Genomic DNA, 22,803 nt, shown 5'->3' with positions numbered 1-22,803 from the left:
CTCTGCGAGTCCGGACAACATGACTGAGGCGAGCGACGAGGATGAACACAACGAAGAGGTGAAGTCGCATGAGAATGGTGAAGCGCATGTGGAGAATGAGAATGAGACTGAGGAGAGCGAGGGGGAAGAGAGCGAGGAAGAGGCCACAGATGAAGAGGAAGAGGATGAGGGTGAGGAAGACGACGACGACGACGATGACGAGCCCGCGCTCAAGTACGAACGTCTTGGAGGCATTGCGCATCAGCTCCTACAGAAGGACTCCGCATCTGCGCTCGCTTATTCGAACCAGCATCTGGTCTGTCTATCCGTTCTCTCCGTCAGAAGGTTTGTTAAGATTGACATGTTACGTCAGGCTCTTGGAACACATGGGGGAAAGCTACATGTACTCGACTTGGCTGGCCAGCCGGTCAAATCCTTCGCGGCGCATACTGCATCCATCCTTGACATATCTATGGATAGCACAGGCGATTGGATAGCCACAGCTTCGATAGACGGTAAGCTTACCTCACCTTTCCAAGGCTCGCAGTATGTGCTTGTGCAATGGCTGACTATACGGGGCCTCTTTGCTGCCCTCAGGACAGGTCGCAGTATATTCCCTGTCCAACCCCGAGACATACGTTTTCAATATGAAACGTCCACTCCGCACTGTCGCCCTCGAACCCAGCTTCGCGAAGAGCAGTACGCGTTCGGTCGTCTCAGGTGGCATGGCTGGTAACCTCGTCCTGCACGAGAAAGGCTGGCTTGGATACAAGGAGACGATCCTCCACTCTGGCGAGGGGCCCGTCTGGCAAGTCCGGTGGCGCGACAATCTCATTGCATGGGCGAACGACCTCGTACGCTTCCCCATCTCGTCCGCGCGCGTGACCCTCTCTCTGATTACATCTCGCGTCGCGTCCCCCAGGGCGTCAAGATCTACGACACGCATTCGCAGAGTCGCATAACGTTCATCGACCGGCCGGCCGACAGCCCGCGTGCAGACCTGTTCAAGTGCACGCTCCATTGGCAAGACGAGAACACGCTCCTTATTGGTTGGGCGGACCACATCAAGGTTGCGCGCGTCCGCGCGCGCCCCCGCAAGTCCTCTGGCTCCAATCTCCCTCCTCTGCTCGTCGAGATCACTGCTGTCTTCCAGCTCGACTGTATGATCTCCGGCATCGTTCCCCATCTCATGACTCGATCCCCTTCTGCCGTCCAAACCCATGATGCCCTCGTGAAAAACGGCTCAGTGCGCTCGACGGTGTCCCCTATTCTGACTTCGTTCCTCATCCTCGCGTACACGCCACCCGATACCTCACTCCTTACTGGAAACGAAGCGACGGCAGATCGGGCGGAGCAGGCGCGCAAGCTCGCAGAACGCCCCGAGCTCCGTATCATCTCGCGCTCGGGTGAGGAGCTCTCTGCGGACGCACTCGGCATCTCTGGCTACGAACGATGGGGATGTAACGACTATGTCCTCGTAGACATCGAGGCCGCCCCAGCTAAGGGCCCTCCCGGCGCTGCACAAGGTGGAGAGAGGTACTACATCGTCTGTAGTCCCCGTGATATCGTCGTAGTGAAGCCGCGCGACTGGCGCGACCACGTCGCATGGCTCGTCGAGCGGAAGCGGTACGAAGAGGCGCTCGACGTCATCGAGCGCATGGGGCACGAAGAACCTGGCGTGACCAAGGCGGAAAAGGACGAGCTGGACGCGGTGCAGATCGGGCAACGCTACGTAGAGCACCTCGTCGGCGAGGGCGACTTCGTCAAGGCGGCGCGCTTGTGCCCGAAGGTCTGCGGCCATGACACGAAACGATGGGAAGATTGGATCTTCGTATTTGCGCAGAAGCACCAATTACAGGCGATCATCCCGTTCGTCCCGACGGAGTCGCCGACTTTGGGACATCTGGTGTATGAGATGATCCTTGCACACTTTCTTCAACACGATCGACAGGTAGGATGATGCGCATATAGCTAGAAATGAGGGTTTGTGCTAAGACTTGGTTTCTAGACGCTACTGCAAACGATCAAGACATGGCCGAAGGGTATCTACGACATTTCCGCCGTCATCGTAGCCGTCCAATCCGAACTTGACCGTGCGCCGTCGTCTTCGTCTAAGAAGCCTGACGGGCCGGATACGGTCATTCTCATGGAGTGCCTCGCGGAGCTCTACACACTCAACCGCCAGCCAGGCAAAGCACTCCCGTACTTCCTCCGCTTACGTCGTCCAAATGTGTTCGATCTCATTCGAGAGAACAACCTCTTCACGGACGTGCAGGACCAAGCTCTGCTCCTCGTCGAGTTCGATCAGGAGTTACAGGAGAAGCGCAAGAAGGATGGGGAGGACATCGATACTGATCCAACCGCGGCCATAACGCTGCTGGTCGATCACATTCACTCAATACCCGTGAGTTTTTCAGGTTCCTTCACTTTCCGGGAGATCTCGGATGAGTTTCCTGACCGGCAATGGATACAGATGACTCGTGTTGTGCAGCAGCTGCAGAACCGGCCATATTATCTATACCTCTACTTGAATGCGCTCTTCCAGAAGGACCCCCACTTGACCTCTTCATACGCCGATACCCAGGTGAGGTCAGTCCGAACAGGGCACAAGATGCCAAGCTGATGTTGCTCGCACAGGTCAAGCTCTATGCAGAGTATGCCCCACGCAAACTCATTGATTTCCTGCGCGCCAGCCAGTACTATAGCTTAGAAGAGGTAAGTCATGGGGGGCAAGCCAAAGATCACCTAATTGACGAGTATATCTTCTAGGCGTACAAAGTTTGCAACGAGCGCGACCTCGTACTAGAGATGGTCTTCCTTCTTGGACGCATGGGCAATAATAAGAAGGCGCTACATCTCATCATCGAGAGGCTAGGAGACGTCAATCGCGCTATTGATTTCGCCAAGGAGCAGCACGACGATGACCTCTGGGAGGACCTCTTGCGATACTCGGAGACAAGACCGGCGTTCATACGCGGATTACTGGAGAACGTTGGAGCCGAGATTGATCCTATTCGTCTCATCCGCCGCATAAAGAACGGTCTGGAGATTCCTGGTCTGAAGGGCGCCCTCATCAAGATCCTCCACGACTTCAACCTGCAAGTGTCATTGCTGGAGGGCTGCCAGACAATCATGAACGGCGACTGCGCAGACTTCGCACGGAAGCTACATCGAAATCAGACGAGCGGCTTCTTCCTCAGTGGTGAGTCACCCCACATACCAATTCGGGATCGACCTAAATATCTCGTATCACAGCGAAGACACCATGTCCGATCTGCAACAAGCCGATTGGGCAAGGACTCAATAGCCTTGCGCTTCTCTTCCTGTGTCGTCATGTCGTGCACGCCGACTGTGTCCAGCACGATGAAGAGCTGCCACATCAACCGGATCCAACATTGGTCGGTATGGGGATTGGAGGCCAGCCGGGTCTGAGTGGCAAGGTTGCGTTGTGCGTGTCTGTTCCTTTCTCCTGTTGGTTTGCCGACTGATGACTTCGGCTACACAGCACGGCCATCCTTCGCGCGAGGATTACTCAAGGTTGCCCAGTATGCCACAAGCGAAGCGAAGGGCAACGGACTTGATCGAATCGCGTAGGACATACTATCTCATTCCTACACATGCTCCCCATAACCTACATGTTGTCTAACAGTAATGTCTCTGCACTGATAAGCTGTCAGGCCGCTGGCTTCCCCGTCCGCGGAATCGTCCTTCTGGAATGGAAACTTGGATCTCATCGACTGAATAGGGTGTAGATCCCTCAAAGGAATATATCTCGATATAGCAGGAGTAGTGCTCCGTGAGCTTCACGGAACGTCCGTCAGCGTAATTGGAAGATTTCCCATGCCGAGACGTGCAACCCACCAGTGGTTATGGCACTCATGCGTGCCTGATATAAGCTGCTACGTCCCCCGAGTCCATCCACGCCGTCCGTACCTCATCAGCTCCGCAAACTACCAGAATGATGTCCATCTCGTTCGAATGGTAAGGTCTAAACAGCAGCTTGAGCTACCACACGACATGAAGAATGGACATACTTACAGGTAGCCGCGTGCGCTGATCCGACCTGAACCCCCAAAGAACCGTGAGTTCGTCAAGTTCGGGATTTCATTATCGTGTATCCAGTCTGGCAACTCTGAAATCGGATAAGGATCGCTTGTGTTCGCTCGCCAACTGAGTGCTCCGCGAGGTACGTTGGAGTCTCCGGTGATCTTCCATGCGTACAGGACAGACAAAGTGCCGTCCCAGCGGAAGAAAAGGCATTCCGTGCCGTGCGGTCCATGGGAACCTAACCACAGGCCATCAAGGGACGAAGGATGCCATTCTCGAGTAGCGGGATCGACTCCAGGCAAGGCTCGTTGTCGGAGAGGGTAATAACGTGGGAGGTAAGGCACGTCATCTTGGAATCCATGAAATGCACGAGCACGGTTGACGCACCCCAGCGAGCAGGAGATGGAGATCGCTGGCGGTTTGATGTGGCTCGTGGGCGCGGAGTATACGACATAGCCTCTTGGATTCGGAGCTAAATATAGGCCTTGATCTACGACGGTAGACTCGCGGAGGGGTAAATAGGGGTACCGCAGCTGATCAACGAAATTCTGGATTTCAGGAGGAGGGAACTCTGGATGGGAATAACGTCCCTGACGAGTGTGCAAGAAGAGACTCTGCGAGGTAGAAGAAAACAATTCGATGTAAGCTTGATGTGGTGGTGTTGTGCCGGGTTTGGTACAACAGGCAACTTGTACGCCTCCGTATGGTGCCGCAACGGACGGGAGACTGATATGAATGAGCGGTGTATACATAGGACGCTCTGGCATCTCCGGACGATCAAGATCCTCAGGCTGTACGGAAGGGAACCGCCAACAGCCTAGGACGATACCACCGGGCTGATGAGTACTCCCGACGCCGAGACGGATGTCAAGGACGTCACCCGTGTAGGCGTGGTCTCCGGCCCACAAACCCAGCATAGGCCCGTAAGGCTGTAGCAGCCGGGTGTATACTGTGTACCAAGAGCGACCACCGAAGTGAATCACATCGGTGAGGCCGTAGGCAGCTGAGAGACTACGCCAAATCGACTCCTCGGTCACGAGAGCGTGTAGGCCCCGACAGCAGGACAGCAAGTGAGCAATGTCGCGTGATGGAAGAATTCGGAGAATATGGAGTAGGACGTCGTAAGGGAGATGGTCAATGTTGGCCAGATGGTTTGGGTCCCTGTCTATGGTCATCGCACCTGGCGGAGTTGGTGATTGGGGATTGTTACGAGGGCTGAATTCGGAGGCTTGATCCTTCGGGTGCGCTTTGCGAGGTGGTATATAGGTACGCCACGTTGCAAAAAATGTGTGATAAGTGAGCATGAGGGAGATTGAGGTTGATAAGCGCAAGCTCGTACCTCTTATCGCAGCCGAAAGATAGTTACCGGCTACTGGCAGTGGAAGCAATCGGAGGAGGCGGGCAAGTATGCAGCGAGAGCCCGTCTGCTGTCGCGATCTTGCGTCGATCATGTTCGAAATGAATCCTTCGAGGAGCGTCTCGTCAAGGAATGTCTTCGCTTTTATCTACTACGTCGTGGCAGTGATGATGACACTCCGCCTAGAGTTGACCGGGGATGAGAGATGGGTGTTAGCGAAGGCAACGGCTAACGGTACCGCACAGAGCCGGGCGACGCGACTTTCTGGTCCTGAGAAAAGATGTGTTAAAGCTGGTTCAACTCTGCCATGATAGTGCGGCCTCATGGCTATCGTGGAAGAACCCGAGATCCGATGACATACCAACATCGAGAAGTTGACTCGGAATGCATGTCAGCCAGTCACAAGGTACATTGTTGCCTGGGAAAGTCGGATGATGACATATTCGCGAAAGGAGCCGACAAATGCATGATTGCACAACATGAGGCGGTCATATATGCAGTGGAGGGGGTTCTTCAAGAGCATGATCTAACAGCACAAGTTCTTCCTCGTAGAACCGTGTGAGAGCATCCTTATCTGAGCAGAACTGATGTAGCTTGACGCGAATATCCTCGGCCACAGCAGCGGGTCGGTGGTATTTCAGAGACGTACCAATGCGACCCGGTGCCATAAGTCTATTGGTCAAGAAGAGGAAGCCTTGACGACCCCCGAGGACCTGTACGAAGGCGACGCCAGACCGGTGTACCCACTGGGAATACCTAAAGTGAGACCGCCTATAGGAATAGTCGACGTCTACTTGGTCGGGATACTGGTCGGCCCCTTCGATGTCCAGTACGAAGCCCCACTTACGGAGGAGAGCGTATTCGAAGTAATGCTTCGCCTGTGCGCCATCTGGTATGTGTCTGCCGACGTCGTCCAATTGTGGAGGTGGAACAGCAAGCGGGATAGGGAAACACGACTGGAACGCGTTTTTCTCCCTGATATCGCAAATCTGGTCGACGTAGGCTTCGACCAATTTGAGCCCGTACCGTTCAATAGTCCTGCTCCACTGTCGCAAGAGGTCATCGATGCAGCGCGCTGTCGTCCCAATCCAATGCAACTCAAAATGAAAGCACGTCGCAGGATTATGGATGATATCGTGATGCAGGATGACCGTTTCGGCTTGGTCGCTTTGCTGTTGGTGAATACATTAATGATACTAGACGGAGTCATGGCACAAGATTGGTACCTTCTTCGGATCTGCGTCAATGATGGCACTCTGGCTGAGGAGGAGCAAGCGTTTCTTTGTCCTCTTGCCGGGCTGGTAGGATCTCGGTGAGTTGGATCCCCAGGGGTTCGGATCTTCGTGCTTCGCTGGGCGAGAGAACCAGCTTGCCCTAGGAGTGACCGGGACCATGTACTCCCCTCGCAGGATGTAGAAGTAGTGACTAGGTACCTGTGAGATGTTTGACTACCGAGAGAAGGGGGGTAGACTGACCCGTCCAAGAAACCATGTCTTCCTCTACAATGATCAAATAAGCCCTGCTCCATTAGCTTGGCTCCCCACTCAGTGGCCTGCTCTCGATTCGATATGTCGCGGAACTCTCGAACGAGCCACGACACGAACTGCGTGCCGGTGAACGAGTTCGGGTACTTCCGCCCATGCCATCTATGCTCTTTGATGAGCACACCATCGTCTTCGCGCATGGCCTTAGCGATGGCAGGTAACGACATATCAGCTATATCCCGTTCGCTCTTGACCTTCTTCTTCAGCGGCCCAGAAGCATGGATTTCGTCCAACTGTGCAGTAATTCCCTCGTCGAGAATGCACTCTGCAGGTCCAAGATCGGTCGTGATGAAGCGTACCGGGGGTGTGTTCTGGTCAATGTCGATTCGGGCCCTCGAGAAGAGATCCGCGAGTCTGTCCATGCCCAAGAGCCTCGTCTCTTCCTCGTTCAGCTTCTCTCCACCTGGCGCTACGCTAGCATGAGGAGACTCGTCCGTAGGAATAATCACGAAACGTGTCCGCCAATACCGGAGCGACTCGGCAAATTTGTTCTCGTAACCTGCAACCAACATGTCCAGGCTGCAGGCATGTTAACAGTCCAGTTTGGTTTGACGTTGTGAATGGAACACACGCACCGGTTCCATCCGTAGCTCTCCATACCATGCGGCCGGAACGTCGTCTTCAACTCTGTATAACCCTCGCCCAACTTCGGCCAAATCAGACACTGGTATTCAAACAGCTGCGTCCTCGGCATCCTCCTGACATACCGCAGAACCTGGATGGAGTCTCCCGTGTACATGATGTGGTGGATCTCGTTACTCATGCTGAGGTAGACAGAGTCGGACGCCGAGTTGAGCACCGTTGCCGCGCCGATCGGGCGGGAGCTTGTGCTGTCTTCGCCCGTGGCCGAATACGACTTCGTTCTCCTCAGCGACGAGCTCTGGATGCCGGCCTCACTGTCGCCTGTGCTCTTTGAAGGGCGTAAGACGAATTGGAAGCCTTGCGCGAGACGGATGGCTACCATAACGCGCATCATGGCGAGTGCCCACGCTCGCCGCATCTCATCAGGGCTCCCGTGCATGGGTGGAAGCCGGATCAAGAACGACTGCATCTCAGAAGGGTCGCAGACGAAATCGTAGGAGAACACGTCGTATGAGTTTTCCAGTTCATGCGTGGACGGGAAGTACTCCATAGTGAGCGGAAGACACGCGGGAGTGGCCATAGACCACCACTTGATTTCGTGCTTGAGGAGCGGCTGAGCGAAGAGGTGTTGCCATCTGCGTGCAAGCGATGCTTGAGCGTAGGGTACGGTGGCCAGAGGTTTCGTGGGATGTATGTTGATGGCAAGATTTGTAGGGAGGATAGGAAGATTAGCTACGCTAGTAATCGTCCCACGGCGTTTATTGAGGATGTCATCGCGCGGCGGGGTACCAACAGGCGAATGACGGGTTAGGGAACCTCGATGGAGTCCAGGGAAATCCTCTTCTTTGGCACGGGGACGGATAGGACGGGCCTGGCTCATCGATACAGGTTGAGGGAGGCGCTGAGCTGGCCGAGTGATCGTAGGTGTCGAGACAGCCGAAGGTGGAGGTGTAGACCCAGTAATTCCAGCTGCAGAGACAGGCGAGGTCTGAGGCTGACTGATACCACTTCGGAACGGGTTCAGCAGCCATGTAGGGGCAAACTTGGAAATGCCAGAGTTGCGCTGCTCGCGTGATCGGCTCTCGCCAGATGCTCTGCTTCTTTGCGAATGTCCCGAGCGACCGGAAAGAATCGACGATTGAGAGGGCGATGTGCTCAGGTTGCCACCTGATATGGCTACAGAAAGCCTTCGCTCTTGGTCAAAGGCAGAGGCTGCCATTGACAAGGGTCGCTGTCGAGGCCGTGGGCTCTCTGCGATGGGAGATATTCGAGATGCGTCTGGAACCCGTACGATGGATGCCCGCTTATCGATGGTTCTGAAGGACGAGCTCAAAGTGGGACCACTTGAGTTAGACGACAAAGAATTTCTGGTGGTTGGCGGTTTGACATCTAGACGTATGGTGAAGACATCGTTGTCGAACTGATCCGCTTCCTCTGGAGATAGCAGCACAGTCTTCCTCTCAAGCATCTCGGACTTGGAGAGGTCCGAGTCGGTCGTGTCGGATGTCCACTCGTGCGATAGCGCCTCGACGCGATCAGACTCTTGTTGGAGGTAGGGAATCTCAATGCTCGAGAGGACGTCGTGATCGAGCAGACCCAACATCTCAATCTCGTGCATTTTGGCGCGCGAAATAAATCTAAGAGCAAACCTGGTCAGTGAACGCGCGACTATATGCGCCGCAATAAAAGGTCCTGACCTATCCTTGCGGAAGGGCAAGTCCATCTGCCTGTCCCAGAACGACGTCTCGATCCAAAACGGCTCCCACCAGAAAGTCTTGGCTTCCTTCGGCATCCCGTCTGCATTTACCTCGATATCGCCACCCCACAGCGGGTCGTTTGCCCTCGGGCCCGTCTTTCCCTCTGCTCGTCCGTCCGGCTCGACACCCTTGAAGCAAAAGATAGGTGTTTGGTGCAACGGCGGCTTTGCTAGGGACACGAGATCGAGCGAAAACCCCTGGTCTAGAACGCGTGTCGTCGTCAACCTGAGCAGCTGCTTCGAAACGCGGTAGTAGCCCGTGCCAGGGGTAATGACAATCGTCGACGAACCCGTTAGCGACAGCGACCGGTCGATGTAGTGCGTCTCCGTCGGCTTGAGTGCGAGATTGAGCGCCTCGAGGAGCGGGCCATCGTGCGCGTACGAGATCTGACCGACGAGACGGACGTGGTCCCCCATGGGGCCATCATGGCCGTCGAGCGAAGAGGAGCGATGGAAGTGGTGAGCAAGCAGGATGTCGCGCTGGAAGGCCCAGAAGGAGTCCTTCAGGCTGACGAGAGTCGGCTTCCAGTCGTACAGCACCTCGAGGTCGGTAATGACCTTGAAGAAATCCTTGTACCAGCGCCTGTCTTCGTCTCGCCGAAGCGGTCCTGCGGCGTAGTCGATCTCGGATTGGTCGTAGTAGACACGGGAGATGAGAACGATGGTGACGATGTGACTCGTGCCCATTTCCTTCCACTTGTCAAATAGGGCTGGAAGGAAGGAATGCACGATCTTCTCGTTGTACCGCTCGCCGTCGCCCGCAAACTCCCAGAGCTCGCGGCACACTTGAATGAAGATGGTCACCTTGGCAGAAAGCGAGCGGAAGATCACCTTGGTGGCCGGGGAGATGTACGCAGAGGACACCTGGACGATAGTGAGCACACATCTAGAAAATATGGTCGAGTTACCTTGTTGCCCTCGATATACAGTGCTTGCACTTTCGCTACGATAACGCCGATGAACGAAACTTGCTGTTCAACGTACAGACATTGCCCAACCAAGTCACGTCCCAGCCTCCACATGTCGTTCCGTCCCAGATACTGGTCTTGGAAAACGAACTCTACGAAATCTGCGCTGTACTTCTCCTTGTCAACCTAGGCATGTCAGAAGTCAGATACGGGCTCGGACGATGAACAATCATGACAACATACTATGGTCAGAGTAACCTCACTGTTACTCTTCAACCCAAACTTCTCCAAGACAGCCTTTGGCAATGATATCTTCACGACGCATCAGCCTCTACCCTGTCTCACACGGCCGGTGCGCTCCCTGCCATACCAGACAATACAACTCACCTGCAGCTGATGCTTGAACCCTGTGTCCTCCGCAGGCGCGACGAACAAGAACCCCGGCTTATGTTCCGGAAACGGGCTCGCGATGCATATCAAGTCACCTTCTGCGACGCCGGGCCAATGTCTATGGTTGAGCTTCACGAGCGCGGAGACGGGCTCGTTCACCCACGCCGTCAGCACGCGCGAGTCGCCAATCTGGAGCGGACCCGCGGAGACTGCACCGGGAGGAGCGTTGGTGAAGATGGAATGGACTGTGCTGGACCGCTTGCGGCCGCTGGGGGGCGCTTGGGACTCCGCACGGGACATGGAAGGAGATGAGGATCAGTTCTTCGAATTGAAGATTGCTCGCAAGCAGGTATTCGGTGCAGCGTTGCTGTAGACGTCTTTGCGTCTTCATCCAGTGATTGAGTCAATGGGCCCCAGGAGTGTTTACTTGGCTCCTTACACCAGTGTGTTAGGTGCCGCCTACACAGACACAATGTCCTGCCGGACCAGGTCTACTCTGTGCTCTCCTCTATCTGGAATGGCCAGTCACTAGCGAAGTGTATATTCAAGCGAGAGCAGTCACATATAGAGCGAGCCAAGTTATGAACGGAGACAGCACAGATGCACAAGCGGCCGCCAAAGCCGAAGTGCTCGAACGAGTGCAAGACGCGCTTCAGCCGCTAACCCAGAGCTATCCTCCAGATTTGATCGGGCGAAGACTGTCGCTCTCGAAATGGTAACTGGAGCGCCCAACTGACAAACTCCAGGTGAAACGAACGTATCATTGGTTGTACCACCAGGTACAGCAAGTATGACAAGTGATACGGTAGAATACAAAGCGTAGTGTTGAGTGCAACATGCAATGCGTGTATGCGATAAATGCAACAAGTCGTGAGTGAGAAGTCCGGGTCCTTTATCGGAACGAGCCTGTGTGTGTGCATTCGAGTGGAGACAGTATACAGTGCAAAGCACCATGTTTGGCTCAAATAAAGCCAAGGAAAAGAGAGACAACTAAGCCGACACCGGCCGCTGCGTACTGAATGTGGCCGAGCGATGCAGCACCATTGCTCCCGCTATCGAGGACACCGCCCTGCTCGCCGAAAGTGATATTCTGGGGAATGGTGCTATTGACGCACTGGCCGTTCACAATATCAAGTTTCGCCAGGTCTGCGTGATACACCACGTTGTAAGCCATACATCGCAAGAGTGTAAGAGAAGGATCCCGTACCCTCTGCAGTACGGTAGAAGAAGTAGGTGCCGTTCTTGACGTTCTGGAACGGCTTTGTGTCGTACGGAATCTTGTCATCGGAGTCGGTAGAAGACGTGTTGCGGATGAAGATGCAGGCAATGTTGTTCGGGAACTGCTGAGCGATCTGGGGATACGCGGAGAGCAGCGTCGAGGAGGATGTGTCACCGATGAGGACTATCGGGAGCAGATCCGTCAGCTGAGAACCTCAAGAGATAGCCAGTACAGATATGACGTACCAAACTTCCGTTGAGGGAACGTCTGGAACAATTTCAGCAAGCTGTTCTGCCTCGCATCCAAGACCTGGCTGGGGTCCGTTAGGTTGATGGGGCGCATCTCCAGAGAACTGAGGGGGTAGTTGCTGAATAGGTAATCCACATATGTCCGCGTGAGCTCCACGGGCGTCGTTGTGTCGTAGTGGAACGCCACGCCCGGAAGGCTCTTCGACCAGTTCGCGTACAGTTCAGGAATACCCGGTACGTTCACGTACGGCTGTACGAACGAGTTCTTGAGGCCTTCGTTCGGGACGTACACCTTGGTAATGCGTATGACGTCATCTATGTCAGACACGATTGAGATGCCTTGACTTGGCACGAGGATAATCGTGCCATTGCCAGGCCCGGCGACGTTCAAGACGCCCGTCTGTACAACCTGCACTGTACTGGAGTCGTTGCCGCCCAGGCCAGAAACGGTAACAAACTGGTCGAACTCGCCAACATCATCAGCGGTCGCGAGCTGAATGCCGGAGGAATTGGTGACAGCAGAACCGTTGGCGAGGACGAGGGCAGTGAGGTTCGCCTTGGGTATAGGAATGGAGGCGATATCCTGCGTACGGTTCTGAAGAAGTTGTTGCTGCGTCGAGGTCAGGTTATTGGTAGAGAGGCCGTCAATGAGGGAGTCGAGATCGGAGGTGCTGACATTCGGCAGCTTGTATGCCAGGCCATAGAACCGCAGGTTCCAGCTGAACCGATCCCGTCAGATACGCACAGCGAACCCGACAAGTTTTTGTCACTTACTCTCCAGAGAAGTTTGCATAAGACGGGATGAGGAGCGCAGAAGCCGATATGTTCTGCAATCTGGAGTCGTTCCCGTTGCTAACCCCAACCTTTTTCTCGATGTCGCTCAGGCTTGGCCAAGACCCTAGGATGGCTATGAACGAACAATGTCAGGAGGCCAACATACTGAAGATGAGGTCAAACATACTTGGCAAAGCTGAAGCGGCAGCTCCAGTCACACTCGAGAATATTGAAACAGCACTAGACAATGCCTGGGGAGCAGGAGCAGCCGCTGGAGTTGGTGCGGGCGCAGGCGCAGGGATCGCCGCCGCGAGGACAACGAGCGAGAGCGCGACAATAGGGTAGCGGAGCATAGCGTCGAGAGACTATGCCGGGTGGAAGAGGCGAGTGGGGATGCGAAGTCTTGGCAGGAACATGTCTGACATTTTATGCACCAACGCAGCACAGTGGGATGTTAACTGTTATAGTGGAGAGAATTGACGTCAGTCAGCAGCATGGCTTTCGGTGCCGCCGGATGACATACCCGCGAGGGAGTGGTGGCGGTTTCTGGAGGAGTCAAAATTCAAAAGAGACCACAGTACTGTTACCTGCAATAGAGGGGGTAGGGGTACCATGACCTCGAGCACTACGCGCCCGAAAGTTCGTGAAAAACACGAAGTAACATCGAAAATCCACGAATTGATATCGTGAGTTCGTGGCTGATTCGTGATCCTTTTCTCTTCGTGGTGCACTTCGTGACGCGATCAGTATGTGAGAGCACGAGTTAGCTTCGGGGTAGCCACGAAGTAGTCATGGAGCAGAGGCGGCTGCAAGGCGCTTAGTTGGCCCGAAGCTTGTCCAAAAGCGAGCTCATGTAGCACGTTAGTTCTCCACCAAATTCCATGATATTGGGGAGGGCTATACATTGCATGGGAATTAAAAGATATGTATACGCAAAAGTTGTTAGGAGGTTTGAATACGAGCCGGACGTCGAGTAGTACAAAAGCCGTACACTCCGGCGCCTAGCATGGTAGAACATGCGAGCAGACAAGAAACCGAATGCATTGAGGCGATTACAACACGTGTAGCTCCTCTGAATCCTCTGTATACAGTGCACGTGAGAGCTCACCACTACGATCCAATATTGCCCACTCATTCCGATCCCGTATCCGCCCCACTGCGCACTGAATAGTCTGGATGTCCACCACCTCCGTCGCCCCAAGCCGGGAATAGTAGTGCAGATCGAGGTCGTGATTGTGCCTCTCAACAGCACAAGACTGGATGACCCCCAATATGAGGGTTTCACCAGATGTGAACGTACCTGTGGGCATCTCCAAAACGATGATATGTTGCAACTGTCCATAAAAGGTATTGCCTTCATACTCGGCTTGTATGTGATGGTTCCGAGCATGAATGTCGACAAGTTGTTCATACTACACTCCCACGCACATCAAAACGTCAGTGACTAGAGACCTCTCATGCACAGTAAGTGGTACATACCCTGACGAAGGTGCAATCACGCCTATCTTCAAGCGCGGCCTGGAGAGAGGAGGATCGTATGGTATCACCAGCGGGGAGGATGCGGAGCTTCGCCCACTCTTGAACAGTCTTGGGGAGAACACGTCGCAAGTGAGCAAGGGGGACATCATAGCGTGTACATAAGCATGCTAGAATCTTGTCCGTGAGGCCTCTGGAGAGATTCAATGGATGCCGAGGTGAAAGAAGAACACAGGTGTCATCTAGATTAGGAAAGGGCGAAATTTGAGTGGTTTTGTCAGCGATGTACCACATGGATGGCTTTCAAGTTCTGTCAGAGGTGGGAAAGAGCTCACAGCCTATAATAGAGGTTCCCCCCTGTGTGGGCGGTGGTGCAAGACGGAGGACGTCCTCGAGACCTGGATAGGTGAGCTTGAGATGTGCCAGGCGTGCTTGATCCACAAGGAAGCGATTGAGACTCGAATAAGGATAGCGGCGGCTGCGAATTGCGGGTTGAAGAGAGCCACAATAGCGTTCCATGGAAAAAGCCCAACACGTCCAGACAGGGCCGATAAACTCAATGCTGTCAGCCACATGGAGCAATGCATGTACGGTAAGTGGACACATGGCAAGGCGGTGAGGATCCTTCTGATAATACATTCTGATTGAGTTTATGATCAGCATTGGCACGTATTCTGCAGGGAAATAAGATGGTACAACTCACACTTCATAGTCCTTGACCCAGTCGATAAAACCTTGACGTATCTCAGCCACCGTGGAGACAGGCATCTCATATTGGAGACATTTCCGAAGAATGTGTACAAGGGCGATGAAATGGGTGTAGTACTTGCGGTGTGTGAAACGTCGTGCTAGAAGGACAGGCCCGACATATTGGAACCAGAACGAGCGAGTATCAGCTGTCCATGACAGCTTGTCACTCGCAACGTTGGGCGGACGGGGACCGAACTGACCAGGAATGGTATCTCCGGCCTGTGCGCTTGCATCTCCGATCGCTTCCCAGATGCTCGGGAGGATCTCATAGTCCTCACTCCCTGTGTCGAGTCCCTTGTACTGCCCTGTCCAGAGCTGCATCAGGTTTTTGACGACATTCTCCCAGATGAGATGCATGAAGTCGTAGGGAAACGATCCGGGGAAGGACAGTGAGGGAAGTACATGAAGCAATGGCACACCCTTGATGCCATACTCCTTCGCCAGACGTTCGGACTCGCTCTCGGTACGGGCAAATTGGACTTCTCGGGCTTGCGTGAGAAGCTCGTCATGCGTTCGAAGAGGCAGGGAAGCTGGGTTGTAAATAGAAATAGATTGCGGGGAGGTAGTAGCATGGGGATGGCGAGAGCGATCGAGAGGAACATAATGGATAGGATTTGAGGAGTCCGGTATTCGGATACCCTTGATCCCGCACATACGACAGGGAGAAAGGCCGTTGTGACCCTTCATGCGCATGAGCATAGATACTGCAGGTATGTCGCCAAAGATAAGGATTAGAAAGGCCCGAAGAGCAAAGAAGGTATCGCTGCGTATGTCGTATGTGTGAACTCCGATCGCCAGACGAAGCAGCTCCTGAGTAAGCGGCCACAAAAACGAGTCCATGTCATGGGGCTTCTTCGGGCCTGGAATGACACCGAGCCCGATGAGATACTTGAGGTGGAAGCGTATATCCGAAGGGAGATTGTAGTTGTACAAGACAAGTGGCCATGCGGTCTTGGTGCGTCGACGGAAAGGTGCAAATCCATCCGTGGAAAGGCCCAGGGCAATGTCTCGTGGATCTTCAAAGAAGCGATGGGGGAGCTCACGTCCATTGACCACAACCTTCTTGTTCCGAAGGTTCCGGTAGTGAGAGGAGTCGTAGACATCTCTGATGACGTCGGGGTTGTGCTCGTAGTCCCGTCCCCGATGCTCCATCCTCTTGGCCATATCGGGGTTGGCAAGATAGGATTTCAGGCGGGGTGTGATTGGAAGATAGACAAAGAGTTTTCGAGGACAATGTTTGGCATCAAAGCGGGCTTCGGCGCAGTACGGACAAGTTTCACGATCACTATGTGGGCCGACAAAACAGCAGCATGAATTGACACAGCAGTGATACAGTTCGGGCTCAAATCCTGAGAGCTGGGCGACTCGGGATTGGATAGCCTTCCAAGATGACAGACGAGCATGTGGGAATGTGTATGCAAGCTTCTCGAATGTCTTCCCAGGCATATGTGTATCCACCTTGAGCGCAAACGGGCGCAGACACTCAAGATCCTCCTCCGTAAGATCATCAACTAAGACAGAAATGTGTCAGATTATTCAGAAAGGTGAAATTTTTTGGGCGTACCTGTGCACCCTATCGCTCGTAGCACACCCTCTGCAAGCTCGTCCCAGACGGATATGGCCGTGTACTCATCGTCTTCCTCGTCTGACCTATCGCCCATCACTCCGCCATCTCCCAAGATCTCATCATCACTCCCCAGCTCAGATGTATCCTCGTCTTCATCGGCATCCTCGACCGTAGTCCGCAAATGCGTTCGGTGCCCTGACCATACCTGCTCCTGAACAAGACGGAGCTCTTCCACATCTGCTGACTCCTCCATTGGATCGTCATGTGGTGAAGCCTGGATGAACGCTGTTTTTATGACAATGACAGTGAGCACATGTATCATAAAGATTGCACAAGAAATGGTATAGCGACTCACCTGCATCCGGTATGGATACACTATGCCCTTGCTGGTGCGTTGGTGCACCGCTCTCTAACACCTCCGATGGCCCTAACGTAGCTAAAGCTTCGTCTTCGGAAAATTCGGCCAAAATCCGACGACGTTCGACTGGTGGGATCCAGGCGGAAGGGGCGGGAGGGTCACTGGTGGTTTCCGGAGCGACACCTGGTGGCGGCGGAGCCTTTGCTGAAGAGACAGATGCCCTGATCCCTAGTCGAGCCTTGCCTTTGCGATGCCGTTCAACCGTTTTTGGGTGTACAGACGTCTCGCCACATCCACAGTCGCAGGGAATGCGTGCCGCTGATTTGGGGGCCTTCGGCATTGTAGACACAGCATATGAAGTGAAATGTGCAGCAGCTAGAGTATAGAAAATGACAGATATAGATGAACGGCAGAGAAAGATGTGGCGCCAGAGCAGGAGAGTGGATGTCAACGCTCGAGTTGCTTGCCATGAATTCCCTAAGTAGGACAACAAAGACTCAGATCACCAGGCGCGCTTACAAATCATCCTCGCCCCTACGACGCAGACAGGACCAGATTTTGCTGATGTCTCAACATTACTATTTCATTGCCCTGCGGCCGTACACCAACATTGATTAGCCCCTGCTACATTGCCGCATTTCTGTGGAATACACCATCAATTCTCGACTATGCCACCGGTAAGCCAAAGAAATCCTCACCTCTATAGTACAGGCTGACTGATCGCCACGTATACCCATCATCTTCCCCCACGAAAACACACAGCGCCCCACCATCAAGGACCTACAAGCCCAGGTGGCCATCCTGACTGAAAAGCTGGAGAAAGCTCAAGCTGGTAAGTATTCCCCTCACCGACGTCAACAGTACTACACCTGGACAATGAACCTAACAAACACTGTTATGAGACCAAATTCTCGCTGAGACAAACCTAGCTGAGGCCCAGGACAAGATACAAGAGCAGGCCATCGCTCTTGCGGCTGCAATTGAGCGCGCTGTTGCTGCTACCACCGTAGGCCCTGGTATAGTCCCTGTTGATGCCGAGAACCCTGGTCCGACCATCGAGAGGCCCAAAACGAAAGCCGGAGGGCGGATCGCGATTCAGGATGAGATGGGGTTAAAGGACAAGGACGAGCTATTTCGTAATATCCAGGTGAGTTCCATATCCCACGGCCGAGACTATCATCTTCGCTTACATTGCACTCCCACACCATCGATGCGCAGACTTACATCCGCTCCCTTGTTCCCACGTGTGGCATTGACTGGAAGAAAAACTTTCGCATTCAGAGTGCTGACAATCTTTCTAAGCTTTACCGGGCGGTACGTGCATATCAGTAGTACTCACAAATGTCTCCCTCTGAACACATGCTCTCCATCAGGCTCGCAAGGAGTATCCTATCCTCAAGCGTTACAAGAACGATTGGGCTACTGCAGAGTTACTAAAGATGTACTTACAGAATGCTCGCGAGCACGCTCGTATCCGGGGCTACATACCCCGCGCTGGCCGCAAGTCCTCCCAGTCGAATAACGGGAATGGTGGTGACAACAACACCGGAACTAGAGCCCCCTCCGCCGCCGGAGGTAGCACTCGTCGTGGTCGTGGTCGCGCCGCAAGAGCCTGAACGCTGGTAGACGCCATGGCGGCATGGAAGCTCACATGCGTGGGATATCTGGGCGCCGGCGTGGATGCTCGCATGCATGGAGCGCGTGCGGTCCTGGGCCCGAGTTGGCTGGATTGACGTCCGCTCTCCTTCCCAACTATTGTCGCTCCTTCATATGTATACATCGTCACATGCCATGTAGCTTGTTGATTTATTCCTACTTGAAAGCACACATTGGTTGAGTGACTTCCATCTCTGACTGCAAACGCGGTGACTGACTCGTATTGGGTCATTTGCGGAGACATCCTGCGCTGCACTATGGGGCATAAATCTCTACATACTGGTACCATGATATAACAACAAGACATCACGAAGTGAAAACGTGAGGAACAACTTCGTGACCAGGGACAGAAATGTACTGGTTGACCACGAAGGTTTTCACGAAGTTGCAAATGGGCGCCACATCCTGATACCCCGCATTAGCTTCGTGAGTATCACGAATCTGCTTCGTGAAAACTACGAAGATGATTCGTTCTCGACATCGGGGTTTTCACGAAGTCCGAGGCGCTCAGTGAGCTCGCTTGCACGAATGGGCATTGTGGCGCCCGTAAGGCGTTGATACGCTCCCGAAGAGATACTTACAACGACGCCAAACGGACCTACTGATTTTTGGCATGCTTCGGATATGCACACCGTAGCACCTCTACTTATGATGAAACGATTGAATGCCGCAGATGAAGAAATGGTGGATGGACTCGGTGCAGGTCTGTCGTGTGCCAAGCAAATGTGACGCAATGCGAGTCGTCCGCGACACGTCGTTCTCACGTGGCCGCGCTTACCATGAACGAGCGCCTCGGCCCTCGGGCGAGTGGATGGAGCCCAAATTCCTACATCTCAGCGTTGGGATTCACCGGGGCCCCACGGTCGCCATGTGGGAAACACGAATCTTTACAGGAGACAGTCTAATGTGGTCCAAAACGAAGAGAAACCGTACTCGAGGACTTGGTATACGCGTCTCCGATAACGAATTTGGTATCTTACACTCCCATACACTTGACTGCGTACACCACAAATGAGAGACTCTAAGAGAGGTATAATGACGCAATTGGCGTCTGCCTAATCATCTGTCGGAACCTGACTTGAAGACAGAAGACAGACTAGTCCGTATGGCACACTTCGTGGCTGCCCTTCCTCATAGACAGAGTCAAGAGCTACAAACCTTGGAGTAGATGGGGTATGCTTCGGGGACGCTCGACGACCACGATCAACATTCTGGCCGAGCAGCCCCATTGACAGGAGGCGACCTCGGACTAAGCGTCGCGACTTCCTCGTAATCCGAGGTCCTCGACACCGACACGTGAATCGCGATGGGGGAAGACAGCCGCCAGCGGTCCTTCTGTTCGCTATTGCGCCCATGCCCTTCGCGTTCGGCGTCGAGACCAGGCTTCTCTTCGCCCGAGGGCGCCGACGATAGCGACAGGACTGAGCCACCTGTCTGGGAAAGCAACGAACCATGTCTGGACGTAGCGTTCACGCTGGATGATATCCGCAACACGATGAGCAGAAATACCATCCCCTGCGGTCACAGGCCGGGTGTGCCCGACCGAGGCGCAACACGATTTGATGCATAGGTTTTGGTGGCAAAGCGAGAGAAGAGGGATGCGAGCTGTCAATCAGGGTGTGGGAACAGCCGGGAGCAGTAGGAAACGCTTACGATGACAGACGGGAACATGCTGTGGCATGCGGGGAAGGCGACCGTGTAGTTTGCGAAGGAGGTGACCGCGAGCGAAATGGACGCGATCGAGTATATTGCTGCGGACTGGAGGATGGACTCGACAACGCGTCGTGTTATACTCTTGAACCGTCCGTCTTGCGAGTCTTGAGAGAAGCGTTTGAATTTTTCGGTACGAGACGTGAATGAAAGAACCCGAGCCATGATGAGGCCTACGGATGCGTCAGGTAATGCTGTTGCAGCGGAGGGTGGGAATGACGCACCGCTCGAAAGGAGATTGGTCACGACGGAGAGCAGGAAGAACGCGTTGACGAGCGCCCTAGTATTCATTGCCCAAGATTTGGGTGCGTACGGTCCAGCAAGTGAGATGAAGTACCCGAGTACTGGAGTGCATCTGAGTACAACCGCAGGAGCGAAGACGATGAAGAGATAGCACGTACTGAGCTCTCCAGCGAGGAAGACACATGGAAGTACAATCACTTTGAACGAGCGATCCCAGACGACATACGCACGATATATCTAGCAGCTGAAGTTAGGCGCGACTCGAACGGAGCCGGACGATCACTCCGTCGACACACCATGACCCCGTCACCAATAAGTAGCTGGGTAACGTATATCGCGAATTTCACTGCGCCAAAAGCGTCGGCCACCGCATTGAAAGTATCGAGCTGTGTTGCAACAGTCTCAATACTCCGATCCTCCATGAGGAAGCTTGATAGAGCAATATGGATGTCTAGTGCTATATGCTGCAGACACGTGTGAGCGGCTGAACCCGGGGACAGGAAGGGGAGAAACTTACAAGTACTGCGAGCAGGAACATTGCCGTGCTGGCTGCCAGTAGCGCAAGTTGGCGTACCGATCGCCCATGGGCCTGCGACCGATGTCGGTCAAGCAAAGTCCAACTGCATCTGCTGTACACGATGACGAAAGCCCCAAACGCGATTGCCTCCAGAACTAAGACGACTAGACAAGACCTGAGCGTCGACCGAGCATCGTCTCCCTATAGCCCCTCTAAGGTGAGGGTTTTGCGGAGGCTTGTCCTAGAATGAAACGTACCTGGTAGTCGCCCATAACGACGCTGCCGACTAGATGGAAAGGCGGTCACAGAATGGTAGCACTGGGGCGTGCATAGAAGGACCCTATGCGTGCTGGGTAGGAGCAGAGTGTTATATCGGCAGTAGACGTGTATATCTATCAAAAAACAGCGCAATGCAAACTCTGGGAAGCGCATGATCCATCATGGACGCCACCAGCTCTTCGTTTCCCTGTATAGCAAAGCTTCATGAGATACGCGGGCAAAGAGCGGGAGAAACCATCCATCTGTCAATGCCTACTGTCGACGGACCATGTGCAGGATCATATAGCATGCAGCCTAAGTGACACGCCGGAGTGCCCGCGGGTGGCTCGAGAGTGAGCCTTTTCAAGGAGAAGCCTACCCTGAGGTCGGATGTAAGTCGGTGATGAACTACCGCGGAACCTGGCAAGAAGTGTGGCCAGTGTTAGAAGACGTTGCTAGGAGACCCAGTTTGAGTTTCGTAGTTTATGACATGAGGAAGATGCCGACGGATGAGCGCTTAACGGAGGGCATACATCAGCAAATGAACGAAACAGATGGTCAGTGACGTCCAGGTTTCGCCAGTCTGACCAGATTGACAGGGTATGAGCAAGGGATGGGAAACCCGTACCAAATCCGCCAGATATGGTGTGCAATGGCCAGACCTTGCAGGGCGCCTGGACATTAATAACCATTTCTCGCTGAGCATTCGGACAGCAGCTACCATACTGTAGGGGAACTAAGACCGATAATGTACATTATTGACTGGGCTCATGAACATACATGGTCAGTGGCTTGTGCAAATTCTACCATACATGCCCACACTGCGAAATGGTCACTTGTCATGTTCAAGAAGTAGCTGACAAATGATCACACAATTCGAGTTTGGTTTTCGATGATAATGATGATTGGACGCGAACTACTATATATGGAAGAAGGCAGACATGAATGTAGCCAGTCTACACACCTACTGTGCGCGAAAAAAGCGGGTTAGGGTTAGCAGAGCTAGTCGCTGGGTGAGCAGGAGCAAGGATGCTCCCGAGGCCAAAGTCACAAGTACGCAACAATGTCTATGCAATCATACAAAAGGTAAGTCAGGCAACAAGGCTTACGGAAAGGGCAAGAGCGAGACACAACTAGTGTGTGCACAATATACATACCTATGGGATGTTTATGAGGAGCCGAAGGCAGGCGGGTGGAGCTAGACATTAGTAGCTACAGCCGTCTTGGCATGACTCACAAACATCAGATCCCAAGGGGCATGTTGCAGAACTGGTACGTTGTAGCGGGTGATAAAGGGGGGATGCAGACGCGGCGTCGAGAGATGGGGGTTTTGCAAGAGATGGTTCAGGGCAGGGCTAGCACAATGACAGGCCGTTGATTGAGTTGTAACCTAAAATACGCGTCATCGATGAGCAAGATTGAAAAGTATCAGTAGGGAGTACACGTAGAAAGAAGGCAGGGTGG

At 53.7% G+C, this 22,803-nt stretch overlaps 8 protein-coding genes across 8 annotated transcripts; 2 read left to right on the top strand and 6 right to left on the bottom strand.

The window, feature by feature from the left end:
• Positions 1-19: 19 nt before the first annotated feature.
• On the top strand, positions 20-3,560 carry DICSQDRAFT_48670 (vacuolar assembling protein VPS41; the record flags this gene model as incomplete). The annotated part of the gene is made up of 10 exons (XM_007361535.1): positions 20-295; positions 353-494; positions 577-833; positions 902-1,930; positions 1,988-2,383; positions 2,453-2,563; positions 2,617-2,694; positions 2,749-3,181; positions 3,235-3,427; positions 3,485-3,560. The coding sequence occupies 10 exons, from the start codon at positions 20-22 to the stop codon at positions 3,558-3,560; spliced, it is 2,991 nt and encodes a 996-aa protein (XP_007361597.1).
• A 295-nt stretch (positions 3,561-3,855) lies between these two features.
• Positions 3,856-5,201, bottom strand: DICSQDRAFT_49167 (uncharacterized protein; the record flags this gene model as incomplete). Its single annotated transcript, XM_007361534.1, has 2 exons — positions 3,856-3,967; positions 4,018-5,201. The coding sequence occupies 2 exons, from the start codon at positions 5,199-5,201 to the stop codon at positions 3,856-3,858; spliced, it is 1,296 nt and encodes a 431-aa protein (XP_007361596.1).
• Positions 5,202-5,871: 670 nt separating this feature from the next.
• On the bottom strand, positions 5,872-10,863 carry DICSQDRAFT_49352 (uncharacterized protein; the record flags this gene model as incomplete). Its single annotated transcript, XM_007361533.1, has 8 exons — positions 5,872-6,555; positions 6,610-6,808; positions 6,859-7,446; positions 7,503-9,146; positions 9,207-10,129; positions 10,174-10,359; positions 10,417-10,485; positions 10,561-10,863. 8 exons carry the CDS (start codon positions 10,861-10,863, stop codon positions 5,872-5,874), a joined length of 4,596 nt encoding a protein of 1,531 aa, XP_007361595.1.
• A 661-nt stretch (positions 10,864-11,524) lies between these two features.
• DICSQDRAFT_49230 (uncharacterized protein) lies at positions 11,525-12,502 on the bottom strand (the record flags this gene model as incomplete). The annotated part of the gene is made up of 3 exons (XM_007361532.1): positions 11,525-11,709; positions 11,771-11,965; positions 12,028-12,502. Coding segments are annotated over 3 exons (855 nt in total), but the record flags the coding sequence as incomplete, so codon positions are not given.
• Positions 12,503-13,855: 1,353 nt separating this feature from the next.
• On the bottom strand, positions 13,856-15,387 carry DICSQDRAFT_78704 (uncharacterized protein; the record flags this gene model as incomplete). The annotated part of the gene is made up of 4 exons (XM_007361531.1): positions 13,856-14,216; positions 14,284-14,522; positions 14,616-14,920; positions 14,984-15,387. The coding sequence occupies 4 exons, from the start codon at positions 15,385-15,387 to the stop codon at positions 13,857-13,859; spliced, it is 1,308 nt and encodes a 435-aa protein (XP_007361593.1).
• A 591-nt stretch (positions 15,388-15,978) lies between these two features.
• DICSQDRAFT_32716 (uncharacterized protein) lies at positions 15,979-16,539 on the bottom strand (the record flags this gene model as incomplete). The annotated part of the gene is made up of 1 exon (XM_007361530.1): positions 15,979-16,539. A coding segment is annotated over one exon (561 nt), but the record flags the coding sequence as incomplete, so codon positions are not given.
• Positions 16,540-17,623: 1,084 nt separating this feature from the next.
• Positions 17,624-18,571, top strand: DICSQDRAFT_166025 (uncharacterized protein; the record flags this gene model as incomplete). Its single annotated transcript, XM_007361529.1, has 5 exons — positions 17,624-17,632; positions 17,718-17,787; positions 17,885-18,102; positions 18,174-18,269; positions 18,329-18,571. 5 exons carry the CDS (start codon positions 17,624-17,626, stop codon positions 18,569-18,571), a joined length of 636 nt encoding a protein of 211 aa, XP_007361591.1.
• A 1,201-nt stretch (positions 18,572-19,772) lies between these two features.
• Positions 19,773-21,102, bottom strand: DICSQDRAFT_177666 (uncharacterized protein; the record flags this gene model as incomplete). Its single annotated transcript, XM_007361528.1, has 6 exons — positions 19,773-20,126; positions 20,265-20,494; positions 20,546-20,665; positions 20,723-20,801; positions 20,861-21,028; positions 21,082-21,102. 6 exons carry the CDS (start codon positions 21,100-21,102, stop codon positions 19,815-19,817), a joined length of 930 nt encoding a protein of 309 aa, XP_007361590.1. The 3' UTR covers positions 19,773-19,814.
• Positions 21,103-22,803: the final 1,701 nt, after the last annotated feature.

Source organism: Dichomitus squalens (genome assembly GCF_000275845.1).
Source record: "Dichomitus squalens LYAD-421 SS1 unplaced genomic scaffold DICSQscaffold_2, whole genome shotgun sequence".
Taxonomy (NCBI): Eukaryota; Fungi; Basidiomycota; class Agaricomycetes; order Polyporales; family Polyporaceae; genus Dichomitus; species Dichomitus squalens.
This window is presented reverse-complemented; position numbering and strand designations above follow the sequence as displayed.